We start from the raw sequence: 15,879 nt of genomic DNA on the forward strand, positions 1-15,879 counted from the left end.
CCCAATAGGATGGTTGAAAAGGGGTTAAAAAGGGTTGAATGCCTTTAATAAGGATCCTTATGTCTCAGAAACTGAAGATGTTACAGACCTGAAAATCAGTATTTGGGATCTCCTTTAAAAATAAAGAAACATGTATTTTTTGTTTTTGGAAAATCCAAATAGTGGGGGGTGTATTTAAAAAAAATAGTGTATCTATATCTCAAAACTTTAAAAGTTTGCAGATATAAAAGTTGTTATTTAGAATCTCCTTTAAAAATAAAAGAACACGTATTTTTTTTTTTTCTTCTGTAAATCCCAATCTGAGGGGTGAAAAGATTGAATAAGGGGTTGAATGTCTTTAATGAGGACAGTTATATCTCAGAAACTGAAGATATTACAGACCTAAAAATTAGTATATGGGATCTCCTTTAAAAATACAGAAACATTATTTTTTGTTTTTGGAAAATCTAATTAACGGGGGTTAAACAGGAGTGACAAACTGGGGTGAATTTTTAGAAAGACTATATCTACAGTATATCTCGGAAACATAAAATGTTACAGATGTAACAACTGGTATTTGGAATCTCCTGTTAATGTAAAGAAACAGGTGTTCTCGGAAAATCCAGTGAAGGGTGGGGGGAGGTTAAAAACTTGAAAGATTAAGTGAATTAATTGTATGAGGATACTTACATCTAATAAAAAGTAAAGTTGTTACAGACGTGAAAATTGGTATTTAGATCTTCTTTAAAAATAAAACGACGCATTTGGGGGGGAATCATCTTTGGGGGCAGGTGTGAAAAGGAGTTGAATTCGTTTCATGAGGACACATATCTCAAAAACTGAAGATAATCAGTATTTAGAAGATCCATTACTATTAAAGAAACAAATATTTTTGGCCTGAAAATTCACTTAAAGAGGGGGGGGGGGGTGAAAGTAAGTGAAAAAAAGTGAATTAATTTTATGGGAATACTTGTATCTCAAAACTGAAGGTAACACACGTGAACATTTGTATTTGAAATCTCCTTTAAACATAAAAAAATACGCCTTCTTTTTGGGGGGGGGGGCTTAACCGCGGTGGAGTGAAAAAGTAGGTGAGACTGATTGATTTTACTGTTCATAATGTACTTATAAGGAGCCTCCGTGGCTCAGGCAGCAGCGCGCTGGCCTCTCACCTCTGGGTTCCGTGGTTCAAATCCCGGTCACTCCATGTGATATTTGTGCAGGACAAAGCGGAGGCGGGACAGGTTTTTCTCCGGGTACTCCGGTTTTCCCTGTCATCTTTCATTCCAGCAACACTCTCCATTCTCATTTCGTAGCATCTATCATTCATTAATCACTTTGGGAGTGGCGACCCCATCGTAATAATAGCCTATATATGATTCATTCATTACATCCCTGACCCGGTCAGTATGTGTTCAAGTCTAAACATGCATCACTGCAGTTACGCGATACGTGCGCTGTCTTATGCATAAGATCGCATTGTATGTTCAATAAAGCTATGCCTTGACAGAGCAGGGAAAAAAGGAGGTTATAACAATCGCTATCTTACACAAGCTGTTCAGAACTGTAGTCTTTTTTTTTCTCTTAGAACAAAGGTATTCCTTGACATTTTCTTTTAAATTGTCTGCCATCACATTTCAACTAAAGAGTGTGGCACGGTGCTCTGTAGATTAAAGATAGAGGTTGTGGAATTTGCCGCCACCACATTTCAACTAAAGAGTGTGACACGGTGCTCTGTAGATTAAAGATGGCGGATGTGGAATTTACCGCCACCACATTTCAACTAAAGAGTGCGGCACTGCACTCTCTTGATTAAAGATGGCGGATGACAGCTGACGAAATTGCCCGCTAAAAGGTATCTAGCTAAAGAGTGCGGCACGGTGCTCTGTTGATTAAAGACGGCAGCTTCTCAAATTGTCTGCCACTACATTTCAACTAAAGAGTGCGGCACTGCGCTCTCTTGATTAAAGATGGCGGATGACAGCTGACGGAATCGCCCGCAAGAGTGCGGCACGGTGCTCTGTGGATTAAAGATGGCAGATGACAGCTAACAAAATTACCCACAAGAGGGCAGCACGGTGCTCTGTAGATTAAAGATGGCGGATGGCAGCTAACGAAATTGCCCGCATGAGAGCAGCACGGTGTTCTGTAGTTTAAAGATGGCGGATGACAGCTGATGAAATTGCCCTCATGATAGCAGCACGGTGCTCTGTTGATTAAAGATGGCAGATGACAGCTGTGACGTAGAAATTGCCCGCATGAGGGCAGCACGGTGCTCTGTAGATTAAAGGTGGCGGATGACAGCTGACGAAATTGCCCGCATGATAGCAGCACGGTGCTCTCTTGATTAAAGATGGCGGATGACAGCTGTCAAAAAAGCATGTGGGTTTGTTTGCAAACAAGAGCATGTGGAATTTGCCGCCACCACATTTCAAAGGTAAGTAGCTGAAGAGTGCAGCACTGTGCTCTCTTGATTAAAGATTGTTGATGACAGCTGACGGAACTTTTCAAATTGCCCGCTACTATGTGCTTAAGGTAGTAGCCATAAAGAGAGCAGCACGGTGCTCTGTAGATTAAAGATGGCGGATGACAGCTGACGAAATTACCTGCAGGAGGGCAGCACGGTGCTCTCATGATTAAAGATGGCGGATGACAGCTGTCAAAAAAGCACGTGGCTTTGTTTACCGATTCAAATCTCGCGCTAGTAAGGTTCAGTTGGCAGCACTAAGGTTTAGGCCCGTCAAGATGGCAACACTGTGGTTTGTGATACGTTGTTGTCTGTCAAAAAGCACGTGGCTGTCAAAAAGCACGTGGATTTGTTTACCGATTCAAATCTTGCGCTAGTTAGGTTAAGTTGGTACCACTAAGGTTTAGGCCCGTCAAGATGGCAGGCGTGAGGTTAGCGATGCGTTGTTGTCGATGACAGCTGTCAAAAAGCACGTGGCCTTGTTTACTAATTCAAATCTTGCGCCAACATTCAAATCTCCCGCCAAAATTCAAATTTCCCGCGGGAGGTGGAGGCCTCTCCCGAGAGCCGGAAGTGGAGGTGGCCGCAGAACTCTCCCATTATACTACTTATGTTCTCTTTCATTTCAAATTTTCTTTACAGAACAGCTGTCCACGGGTATTACTAATAGACTCCGACGTCACCTTCGAATGTCGACGAGAGAACTCGCTAGTGGACACAGCACTGTGTCGCTTGTAATAAACGGATGCGTCAGTGATGGGGCTCTTGCTGTAACCGAAGGATAATACACAATTTAATATAGGAATTTTGAAGGGACATCAAAATATTGTCGGTATAACGGGGTTCTCGTTAGAATCCCTACTCACTATAGCGGACTTCTACTGTATTTATAAAAGTTGAATTAGTGAAGAAAAGGAGAGAGCTTGGGCTATGACTGAATGAGACTCACCTCTGGCGGCAAAGCTGTGACGCGTGATGAAGAGGAACTGAGTGTGATGGATAAGCTTGGGTCAGGGAAGTGGCTAGTGTTGTAGTAGGAAGGGAGAAGGAAGGAGGAAGAGCAGTAGGGGAGGTGTGAGGAATGGAAGGAAGGGGAATTAGGGAGGGTGATGCAGTGAAAGCGCGTGGCATGAGAAAGTATTACGCATAATGTGACAGATCATTTATTCGGAATTTTAATATTTTTGAAAAATGCAATAAGAAAATCGAACAAGATCTTTGATTTCTTGGAGATATCATTTAAATTTGAATTATAATCCTGAACGAATGCTCTATAGATGCGCCATCCACCCTCAAAAACCTTAATAGTATTGATCACGACATTAAATTTACCTTAGAATCAGAGATAAATAATTCTATTAATTTCCTAGACCTAACAATCAACAGACATGCCTCTTCATTTACATATAATATTTATAGAAAGCCCACTCAAAGGGCCACTACTATAAGAAATGACTCATTACATCCTCAAACACAAAAAGCGACTACATATAATAGCTTGGTAGATTGAGCATTCAGGATTCCAATGTCTAGAAAAAACTTACATAAGGAACTGAACACCATTCTTTCTATAGCAAAATTTAATGGATTTAATGAAGCCTTTATTGAAAAAAAATAACCAATAAATTTAAATCACCCAAAAACTACCTTAATAAAAGACAAAACTAGCACTGCCATGTTCTCAACATTTACCTTTAATAAGGAAATATATAACGTCACTTACGTTCTTAAAAAATGCAATGTTAAAATAGCCTTTCGTACTAGCAATAGAAGTACAGAGATCCTGCATAACTCTACATCAATTAATAAAAGTAGTCCTTTTTCAAAATAAGGTGTATATAGGTTTTCTTGTCAAGATTGCAATAGTTCTTACCTAGGTCAAACAGGACGTAGTTTTAAAATCAGATATACTGCACCCTTCTTGAGCTTCCTCGGTGTAGACTTGAAGTCCAGTATTGCCACGGCTGCCCCTGAAAAGAAATATATTTACCGAAGATGTGAGATCCCTCTCAGTCGCGATCAGTCCCTGTCGTCGAATAGGGTTGCATAGGTATAGCTCAATTAGGGATATTCAACTAGCTACATAAAATCATGACACAGACTGATTTTTTAAAATTTGTGTATAAATTATTTATATATCAAAATTAAGAAAAATGAACAATGAAATCAATCCAATATTAATGTAATGTAAATTCAGATTCAAATCATAGTGTTACACTATCACAATGTCAAAGAGTGTTATTTACAAATGAAATAAGTTACCACATCACTGATTAATTCTTGAAATAATTAATTTGTTAATTATCAGATTTATATAATTCATTACCTAATCTGCTACTTAAAATTCATAAAATATATGTGTGGATGTACACACCAGCACGGTAATATGGTAATAATAACCATGTATAAATGTAATGATCAGTGGACAATAAAATAATAATAATAATAATAATAATAATAATAATAATAATAATTACTATCATAGTAAAATTTTAGCCACTGGTGTCCACCATAATTCATTACCACTGTGTATGTGTAATTTATAATTCAGAACATTTACATTCCAATATATCACACCTCTGGTGATTACAATTTACTCTCAATAATATAATTTGATGAATCTTTGTTTTAAATGATAATTACTATGACCTGTTTCAACTCACAAGAAAAAAACTGCCCACTTTGTAAAGAAAAATAATATCAACTGCCTGAAGCATATTTTCCAAACCAAATAGTTACTGAACCTTTCAACTACAATTCGTGTTCCATGACCATAACATACACTTTTTTTAAATACATAAATGTTAATTCAAACAATCCAGTTCAGTAACATGTTAAATTCATGGGTTTGTTGTTGTTGCTTGCGAATCTAAAACATTTTCTTATATTGTGCGTGAGTCTTACCCTAACCTATTCTACATTACATCAAAGAAGAATATACTCTCCCACTTAAATAAAAATAGGTCCTAAAAATAACTATTTACAACAAGCGACACAGCCAAATGTAATAGCCTAACAAGTCAATCAAAATTAACAACCGCAAACTATTACTGATTATATACAAATATACACTAGAAATCAATATTCACAAGAATTCTCCAAGAAAAATTATTATTTCAGGTTAACAAATTTTTATTCATATAATTTTTTGTTAATTTTAGTGTCCAAATGGTAGTAATTCACTGAAACAACCGTTAACCACAACCATAAACCAATTAATCTCGTGGTTTACTCAACCTGACCAAGAATGAATGAATGCTTTTTGACACCCAAAAATCCCCGTTGGCGAGCGTCTCCCAAATAAAATGCTTAAGAGATGAAATGCATTACTCAGTTAATTCCATAAACTGCATGTCATTATACTGGTACAGCGTGATCTCAAAATTGTTCACAACATTTTGTATAATACTGGTAGTGTTAGTTGGATTACTTCTTCCTACGCACTGTCGAACCGACTTCATGTTGGCGGGGACTGCACACTTGTGTTGCTACCTGAAAGTTCAGTGCGCAATTATTATGTTCCATTACAATAATACATTGAGTTGGTCCAAAAATTACTTAGTCAATACTAATATCTTGCTGTCATAAAATCCATATTAATTACTAGCCTTGATTGCAGATGAATTAAATATTCTGCCCCGCTGATTTTAAAATTATTTGAATGATGCAACCTGATTGGACCACTTATATTCGCTACTCATTTGTATGGATGGGTCCATTCCAAATCAAGGGGATTCTGGTAGTAAGATTCATAGTTTTCTGTCTCACTCTTCCAATGTAATTTTCCGCTTCTACTGCGTAGTTCCAGTTCTGACGCAACAGACCGGGTATTGATTGTTTACCTTACAGCGATAGCGTTTTCTTCCAGAAAAGAAAGGAAGCATGGGCTTCTGCTGATTCTTTGTTCATATACATTGGCCTTCTGAGTATCCCATGATTTTATAATTTTAATAGCATACATGAATACTTCCATCCAATATCAAATAAAAATTAATTAAATTCCCCAATCAGGCTCATGTGATGGGTGCAATACGGAACATGTCAATGCTATAAAGCATAACCGATTTTCTGCAGTCGGCCTACATATGAAAGAATTAACATAATTTTACTGAAATTGATCAAGATCTTGAGGCATTAGAAGTTCTAAATTAAGGTTCATTTAGATCTATATTTTAATTCAAACTTAAACTTAAACGATATCTCTGAGAAATCAAAGATCTTGTTCGATTTTCTCATTGCATTTTTCAAAAATATTAAAATTCTGAACAATACATCTGTCTTTCACAATATGCGTAATACTTTCTTATGCCACGCGCTTTCACTGCATCACCCTCCCTAATTCCCCTTCCTTCCATTCCTCACACCTCCCCTACCGCTCCTCCTCCTTCCCTCTCCCTTCCTACCCCAACACTAGCCACTTCCCTGACCCAAGCTTATCCATCACACTCAGTTCCTCTTCATCACGCGTTACAGCTTTTCCGCCGGAGGTGAGTCTCGTTCAGTCATAGCCCAAGCTCTCTCCTTTTCTTCACTAATTCAACTTTTATAAATATCTCCTTTTTACACCGCAGGTCCTGCATTGAACTGCGAACTTCGTAGAAACCTCGGCTCAAAAACTTGGTCTCCACCTTACACGTTATGTTGCAACATAAAAACAATAGACCACAGCCATGATGTAAAACTAACTTCAAAGCTCTCAGAGGAACATCTTATGCAAATTGGATATTGTATTTCTGTCAAAAGTTCAAAGAAAATGTTCACTACACTCTTAGATAATAGGTGACATCTTTAATGAAAAAAACAAAGTGACTACAGATTCAAATCTTTGACTACAAAGTTCATCTCGGACTTAAGCAAAGTTTTAAAGTGTTATATATATATATCTATATATATATATCTATATATATATATTTAAAAGATTGTGTTTGTTGATTCCTAACTCGTGTTTGTACAATTAGATTACTATTTTAATTCACCCTACATGGGTTGTTTTGGTAATGACTGCCAAGTTCTGAACTTGTGATTGAATATCTATTCACTATTTTATTCCCCTTTTTACTCTTATTTAATTATAATGTTATAATATTTTGTGTAATGTATAGTTTTGTATGTGTACCTATGCTTATTTCTCACATTTTGGCTGAAGATGATGCTAAATAGCGTTGAAACTAGTTCCAAGTAAACATGTTGTAACTTAACCATTATAACATTTATTTGTATTGAAAATGTGGACCCCTTAAGTTACCTCTCTTACATATGCAACAGAATGACTTCGGATGCTAATTTGAATCAAACAAAACTTCAACTGACCAACACCGATTCGAGTGATCTGGAAGGTGCGAGTTTCAACATTCACGCCAATTCTGCGCGCTTGAAGATGTGGATGCCAGTCGACTTGCTGACAGAGTCTTCGTTAGTAAGGAATTTCACAACTTATTCCATATCCATAATTAGGCTATCACAAGACAAATATGCATCACACTAGTCAGCTTCACACGATTATGTTCCAGATGTAGGCTATCGCGCGACAAATATTCACTGTACAACTAAACATGGAATACATTTCTAACTTCTAAATGGTTTGCGAAATATAAACACAAACAGGTTCATTGTGTTATTCTGCAGTTTCACTGCTAACCGGCAAGCAAAACTGAGCATTTCTGAGGCTAATGGCTTGCTCCCAGAAGGTGCAATTTATCATGTGAAGTTCAAGAATTCAAGGCACTTTCCTGTTATCATGAAACTGCGGTGAGGGCTCTTACCCTAGTTGGAAATCACGTTCCTTCCCCGAGAGATGACAAATAACACTTTTAGGGGTAGGAAAAATGTGATTGTACTAAGCGGTAACAGCAAAAATTCGTGACATAAGTGAGGCATTTTTGTATAGATTTAATACGATGATAATCGGGACTTCAAATTTACGACGTGTCAATTGGGAAAACGTGTTAATGAGGAATGCACTAACGAGGTTTCACTGTATAAAAATGTTTTGGAAAATATAATTTGTGATCTCTTATGGTTCATGCTTTTTTTTATTATTATTATTATTTTGTTACTGTACGACAAATTTTACTGGAGTTATTCGCGATTATTACTTTCTTCACAAGCATAGAAATTGAATTTTCTAATCATTTTTTGAATCATACCTTTTTACCATACGAGTTGACATCATTTAGATTTTTCTTAAAAAGTCCATTAACGGAAAGAGACTTTGAGGAAGACCAAGGTATACAGTACATTTTTCTTTCCCCATTACCAGTCTTGTGAGTCAGGTTGTGAACCAAGGACCTCAGTTGTGTATCTCTCCACCACTCCCTTCCTTCTTTCCTCCAATATTTCTGCTTTTACTCCTTTCTCTATACTCTATTATTGCAGATCACACTCTTTCTAAAACAAATGTTAGTAGAAGCCTTTTATTTCGGACCAGTTGGTTATTAAACATTATTTTTCTGGTCACACACTTAGACAATGAATTGGAGGTTGCGACTGCAACAGAATGACTTTGGTCTCTATTTTGAATCGAATAAAACTTCTGGGCTTTCTGCGTTGTCTTCCTCCTATTATTTTCTCCATAAATACTCACTTTGAAACTCTATCCTCTTCTACTGTCGTCATGTGTCCATACTGGTGTCTATCTTATCTTACAGTTTAGGGAATCCAATTCTCTCTCTGACTTTATCCCTTCACGTCTTCCCAATTATTCCTCTAAGGAATTTCATCTCGGCTGCATGGATTCTACTTTCATCATGTTTTGTTCTCCATGTGCCTGCCACATATGTCAAAATTGGTGTCTAATACATTGAGTACCGAATTTTCTTGCATTTCTCTGGGACACTCCTGTTCCACACTATATGTCTCACACATTGGCAAAACCCATTGGCTTCTTGGATTCTCTTTCCAATTTATTTTCCTATCTTCTACAAGTATACTCCCCAAATATCTGAAGCTTTTCACAACTTCTAATGGTCTTCCATTTACTTCAATATTCCCTCTTGCTTCTCTATTACTTCTTGTCATCACTTCTGTCTTACTCTTCTCTACACTTATTTTCATTCCATATTCCTATATCTTCTGATTACATACAATAACTTTTTCTTGTACTTCCATTTCATCTTCTCCCCATATTACTAAATCGTCTGCAGAGAGTAAGGCCTTTATCTCTTTGGTTCCCATTTTTTGTTGTACACTCTTGTGTATTTTGATGAAGTGTAGAGGGGATAATATAGTTCCTTGTCGAAATCCTGTTTCTACCAAGATATACCCCTTAAGATACCGGAATGGGAACCTACGTAGCAATGAAAAAGGCTGTAAACAACCGTACAGCTTGGCATCATTTTGTGACAACAGACCAGTCTGTGGACTGAATATCTGATGATGATGATGATGATGATGATGAAGTCCATAAGTAAGAAGCCGACATGGAAATATTGAAATCGAAATGAAATTAAATTGAAATTTTATATTTTAATTTAGATATTACAGTCGATACGGACCTTGAAATGTGATGGAAATATTAGTAATGAACTAACTGGCAATGGTGATCATTGCCATGTAAAAAACACTTGGTAATGAAAGCCTATTGGCCAGGAAGATGTCTGTAATCATATGGATAGTGCTATAAGCTGCCATCCTTGGAGGCCCAGGTTCAATTCCTGGTACTGCATGAGATCTAAGAGTGTCAGGAGGGCTGGTATGGGGTTAATATGGTACATGCAGCTTACATCCTTTGGGGGTGCACCACTTCAGAATGAGGATACAAGTTTACGTTTAGTCAGACTTCATGACTAAAAGGTTAGCATACTGACCTTTGGTCCAAGGAGTCCTGGGTTTGAGTCCCGGCTATGCCTGGGATTTCACATTTCATTAGTTAATTCCTCTGGTTCAAGGGCTGGGTGTTTGAGCCGTCTTCAGCATTAAAATTCTCGTCAGGTAGCGTCCTATCCTCACAGTCGCGCAGGTCTCCTGTAGGGGCTGCACCAGGCACACGCCATCATCATTTTTTCTTCTTTTCATTATGCCTGACTAAGGAGCACAGTTGAACTTATTTATCTGATGTCATTGCCTTTTTCTTCTCCCAAATCTCTTCATCTTCTCACTGTGGCTTTTCTTGGTGGTAGTGCTTGGATGGTGTGTAAAGCGGTGATTGTCAACTAATTTTCTGAAATTAGATCTGTCTGATACAATGTCATCTGTGATGCCTATTTCCTGAAGGTTCTTTCCAACTTTGAGCATACAGTTGTTTTCTGATTTCGTTGATAGTGCAAGGTTCAGAATTCTTCTGGTCAATCTCTGATTTAACTTACTCATTCTGAGAATATGTCGATCAAATTTCAAATGTCTTTTCCTAAATGTGTTGGTATGGGTCATGAGATTTCCTGATCATCCAGATTGCCCCTGTACAGACTGGTTCAAAAATTATCCTTAAGATTTTTCTTTCTTGCTTTCCTGAATCTTTAATCAATGATCTGCCCCAATGATCAATGTTTCAGATGCATCTGTAGTGCTTCAGGTTTAATTGCAATGTTGTAACGCCTTAATTTTGCATTTCAGGATATGGATTTATTATAATATCTGTTCCAAGTAGTCTGTACGCTCTTTGTAGTTTAGAGATCCTTGCTTTGTTTGCTTCACGATTCAGTCCTGAAGGTTCGATGACTTCTCCCAGGTATTTGAATTTTGACACTTAAGAGATATTTTGCCATATTGGGTTTCCATTGGTTGTCCATCTAGGTACCAAGGGGATCCTTCCATGTAGTGGGTTTTCTGGTATGAGATTAGGAGTACTGTTGTGGATGCAATTTCATGGAATATTTCAGTAAATGCAATCACTTCCTGTCTGTTATTTGACAACACTGCTATACCATCAGCAAAGGCCAAACACTGTAAATTAATTTTATTTTCATGTAGTCTGCCAAGAGTTATTCCTTTTAACTTCTTTTCTCCAAGTCCTAACTTTTTGCAAAACAAGATTAATAGAGGAGACAACCCATCTCTTTGTCGGACTGTTTTAACACCAAATGGTTGAGACAGTTCCTGTAAGAATTTAACCTTTGAACCACTTCAGAGTTTTTAAAAAAAATTTTCAGGAAGAGTTGAAGGAAACTGTGAGGAAATAGCAATCATAAAACCCATCTTGAATGCCCTAATATCCCTGATCTAGAAGAAAATAAAAATATTTAGTCTAAAGATTGGCCTGTTGTCACGAAGAGATTGCATGTCTTCATTGTGTATACCGATGTATTTGGTCTTGTGTGAGGCTAAGCTGTCATCATATAGCGATGGAAGACGTCATCTCTATTAAGTCCCTAAACTTATCAACAATAACATAGCACTGAGGTGTGCTTTATCTCATCTGCTGCCAGTCATCTCCATTAGATGGTGGCATTGAACTAACCTATACAACAGCATAGTGACAAAGGAAAGCGCATCACTAGAAACTTTATTTTCCACCACTCAGGTGTTAGTAGAAATACCACACCAAACTTTCTACGAGGTGCTTAAAAACGAGAATTTTTGTAGTCTGTCAACTACTGTTGGGCAAGAAAGTATGAGAATTGTCAGGGCCTGTCACTAGCAAACATTATTTCAGACAGTTTTGTTGACTTTGGCATCGTTTGAGGTTACAGAGCAGGCTTCGGCCTACAAATGGCCATGGGTGGTCCATAGTCCGATAGCTGTGCATTCCTACCGACCAACGGAGCAGTGGGCAGTTGGCTTCGGCTTTACCATGGCTCTACACCTCTGTACTCGCGAGATGAAGAGGGGTTGGTCCCCACCGTTGGCTGTCCTGAGAAGGGTTTTCCATTCTACTGCACTAAGGCGAATGCCCAGATAGTTCCTAGTATAGGCTACGGCCACCGAGGCTACGGCCACCGACCTCCTCACCTTCTCCACACATTTCCATCACCACTACAAATCTCGTGGCCTGAGAGACAGCGTCACCGTCTAAGAGGCCCTCATCCCCCTTCAGGGGAGGAATGAAAACAATTTAGTAGTAGACTTTGGCTGGTGGTCTTTGTACTAATGAAGTAATGTTTGATTACAGATCGAGTCTTTGGAGGCTGAACTGGAAAAGCTGAGACAATATCAAGATTCTTTGAAGAGATTAGATGAAGTCATTAAATAATAAAAGGACATCTCAAGTAGATACTCATGGGAGTGAGAGCCAGCAGTTCCTGCACGTAGAGAAAGACCAGAAGAATACATTTCAGTTAGGCAAGCAATCTGAGCTCTCTCCAAAGAATCAGGACAGAAAAGTTGAGAAACTTGACCACTCAAGCTGATCTAAGTTCTGAATAATCCAGAAGTTTCATTCTCTCTGAAATTGTGGCTGTCAGTAAAAGTCATCCAAGCACTTTCTTGACTTACGCTGCCTAAATTGGCACTGATAGACCCCAAATATGTAAGAAAGAATTATGGAGCATAAAAAGCTCTGTATAAAGAGTCTATGATGGTGTACACCTATCAGTATATGTTTTTATTGTTACAATTTTCAGTAAAAAATGAACCTTAAATTTAGAAACTATTTCTTGAGATTAATCACATAATCCTTTGGTATGTATGTATGTATGTATGTATCTATGTATGTATGTATGTATATTTGTACCCATTTCCTGATACAGGATCAGCGATGTGGTGACTTGAAATTCCAGGAAACATGAGGTATGGTTTTGCATGTTCTTTAAATTGTTTAATTTGAAATACGAATAATGCATAATTCGAAGAACAATGTCGGTCCTATTACCGAAATTCAGACTTTTAATTCAAAACTGCCTTTACGTAAAAAAAAAAGTATTTCACGCAGTAATTTAAATTAAAAATTTCTCTGCGCCACGATAGAATGTGTCTTCGGGAACGGCAGGGGTAGCTTTCCGCACTTTTACTCAGTTTGGTGTGTCTACAGTGTGCTTCATATTTGCTAAGTTAGAACGAAATCGTAATTCTTTTGTATTCAGAGTTATAAGGAACGCCACTATATTACGTAGAAGGCAGTGTACGACGAAGAATCTGCGAACACTGGCGATACTGACAGTCGGCGAAAAAAGCGTGGCTTATATAATCAGTTCATACGCTCTGAACAATATTGTCAATGCCGATGTAACTGCATTCTTTTCTTTTAATGCCGACCCCAAACGGACACGGTTTTAAAGGAGAGAAATGCCAGACCGGAAAATCGTACAAGGGCGTTGGGCACTTTCCGTGCAAGTACAAGGCGTCTAAAAATGTAAACAGTACAGTAATCTAACAATAAAGCACTTAACAGGGTGCCCAGCATAATTTGTCCTCGTCCTTGAATCGTGCTTTTTTTGTTGTTGTTGCGTGAGGTTATGTTTTCAGTGATTTATCCAAATGCATTATTTGAATAAGGTAAATGCACCTTGTTGGATACATTTCAGGCATAGTTTTTTCCATGGCATTTGAAAGGTTTAAACTCTGAATCAAGGTGACTGCATGCTTTAATGGGTCTTAGAATACTTTATGATGTGGAAAGGGTTGGCATTTCTGAATTTCAAGGCAGCGGTTAATTCGAAATCGCATAATTCGAAGTCAGATTTTCGCATCCCAACGACTTTGAATTAACGAGGTTTAACTGTACTTGGAATGCTTTGTTAAGAAAGAAGCCATACTTTCGAGTTTGTGAATTCTGAAGCCCTCACTTTTCATTTCAACGCAGTTAATTTATAACTTTTCATTGTGCCGAAACTAACTTTGAAAAAATAAATTTATGAACTATCTGTAAGAAAAAACATATCATGACAGTATTACACATGCAATGCAAAAACATACCATATGTCACCAGATGTTTTTTCTTCAGGTAGTTTATAAATTTATTTACTCAAAATTAGTTTCGGCTGACTGAAGAGACAAATTATTATTATTTTTTTAAATTTCATATCAACTCCGCTAAATAGAACTTAAAAGTTTTTCAGTCTGTCGGACAGACAAGTTCAATATAAATATTACGCTGTATCATAATTTCCTCTTATCCAGCTCTTGCTGGGTCGGGGTATTTATGGCACTTCTCCACCTTCCTCTTTCCTTCCACGATCTTATCCTAGTCTAAATTTTATCTTCTTATGTCGCTCTTCACTGATTCAGTCCACCTTGTTCTAGGTCTTCCTCTTGCTTTCTTGCCCTCGCACTTTGCCTCCCGCATCTGTCTGAATTCTATTCTCTTCCATCCTCTTTACATGTCCAAACCACCTTAGTTTATTCTTTTCGACTCTCTCATTTAGCTTTCCTATCCCAACTTCCTTCCTAACATCTTCATTTCTCACTCTAAACAATACACTATAACATAGCTAAAAAAAAGAAAAAAAAAGCACATTATAGTGTGTATTTTTATTCCTTGTATTCATCAGCAAAAATTATCTCCTAAAAATCTTGAGGACTTGATCAAAATCACGTGCTACAATATAATATTTAAAAAACTTTACAAAAATCAGTTAACTCATTTTCTAATAAAAATCATCATTCCCATGAACAGAATTACAATTAAAATGTTCAGCTTTTAGATGTAAATAAAAAGTGCTGTCCAAGTTTACTTTAAATTATTTAAAGAAGTCTCTTCCTTATTAGCAAAGAATCTTGTATATAAAGAATATACTCCACAACGTGCAAACATATGAGCGAGAGTAATCATAAATTCACAGTTATAGGCAGAGATAAGGAGGTTCTGCACACAGTTCAGAAGGGCAAATATATGGATATTTTGGTAAGGTTGCAGATTTATTTGGTGCAAGAACAAAATAAGAAAGTCAATCTGAATGAATTATTGAATGAGGAGAATTCATTATTTAAAATGACAAGTACATACGTTGGAAAGAAAGAGAATTAAATAATGAACGAATAAACATTAGTTTCCATGTCCATTTGGAAGTATTGTAGTCCCCCCCCCGCCTTGTCATCCAAGCAATAGTTTACATCAGGCCCTTTCCCTGCTAATACAGCTAGGTAAGGCCACATCTGTTTTGAAACATGGTCAGCTGTGTGTATTGTAATTCTGGATTTGTGAACAAGCAGCCACACCATAAATCTGTTATTTATAATCTTCTTTTCATTTTAATCTTTTAGAGCCAATTTTTTATTTTTCTGGTTTAAAATATACTGGATGAGTTGACTGCCACCTAGCTCACTAGTTTTTTTAAACAATTATTAAGAAGTTTCTAACCTAGATCCCCAGCCCAAATACATATCTATCTGAAATTAGCGATGGCAGTTTTGCATGGACAAAGAACTGATGCCATAACCAGGCAATAAAATAATTATTCCTTTAATTGGAAATGGTTCAATATGTGGGTTATTGTAGTCACATCCTAATTCATGAACCACGGGCGATGGCTGAGTGCCTAGTAAGTGGTCCTGAGAGTTGGGAGCGGGCATCTCGGACATATTATGAATCACGGCCCTCCTTGTGCTCAGGCGGCTAGGAC

The 15,879-nt window shown here is 37.4% G+C and overlaps 1 protein-coding gene across 2 annotated transcripts in view; it reads left to right on the top strand.

The window, feature by feature from the left end:
• Nucleotides 1-12,971, top strand: part of LOC136873861 (valine--tRNA ligase) — a 292,221-nt gene extending 279,250 nt beyond the window's left edge. The window contains exons 18-19 of one of the 2 annotated variants that reach the window (XR_010860187.2): nt 7,712-7,862; nt 12,492-12,971. Coding sequence is in view for 1 of the 2 variants with exons in the window: in XM_067147153.2 (XP_067003254.2) it covers nt 12,492-12,572 (81 nt within the window). In the remaining variant the exon portion in view is untranslated. The remainder of the gene's footprint in view (nt 1-7,711; nt 7,863-12,491) is intronic. The other variant, XM_067147153.2, reaches the window with a different exon arrangement.
• Nucleotides 12,972-15,879: the final 2,908 nt, after the last annotated feature.

This window comes from Anabrus simplex, chromosome 5 (genome assembly GCF_040414725.1).
Source record: "Anabrus simplex isolate iqAnaSimp1 chromosome 5, ASM4041472v1, whole genome shotgun sequence".
NCBI lineage: Eukaryota > Metazoa > Arthropoda > Insecta > Orthoptera > Tettigoniidae > Anabrus > Anabrus simplex.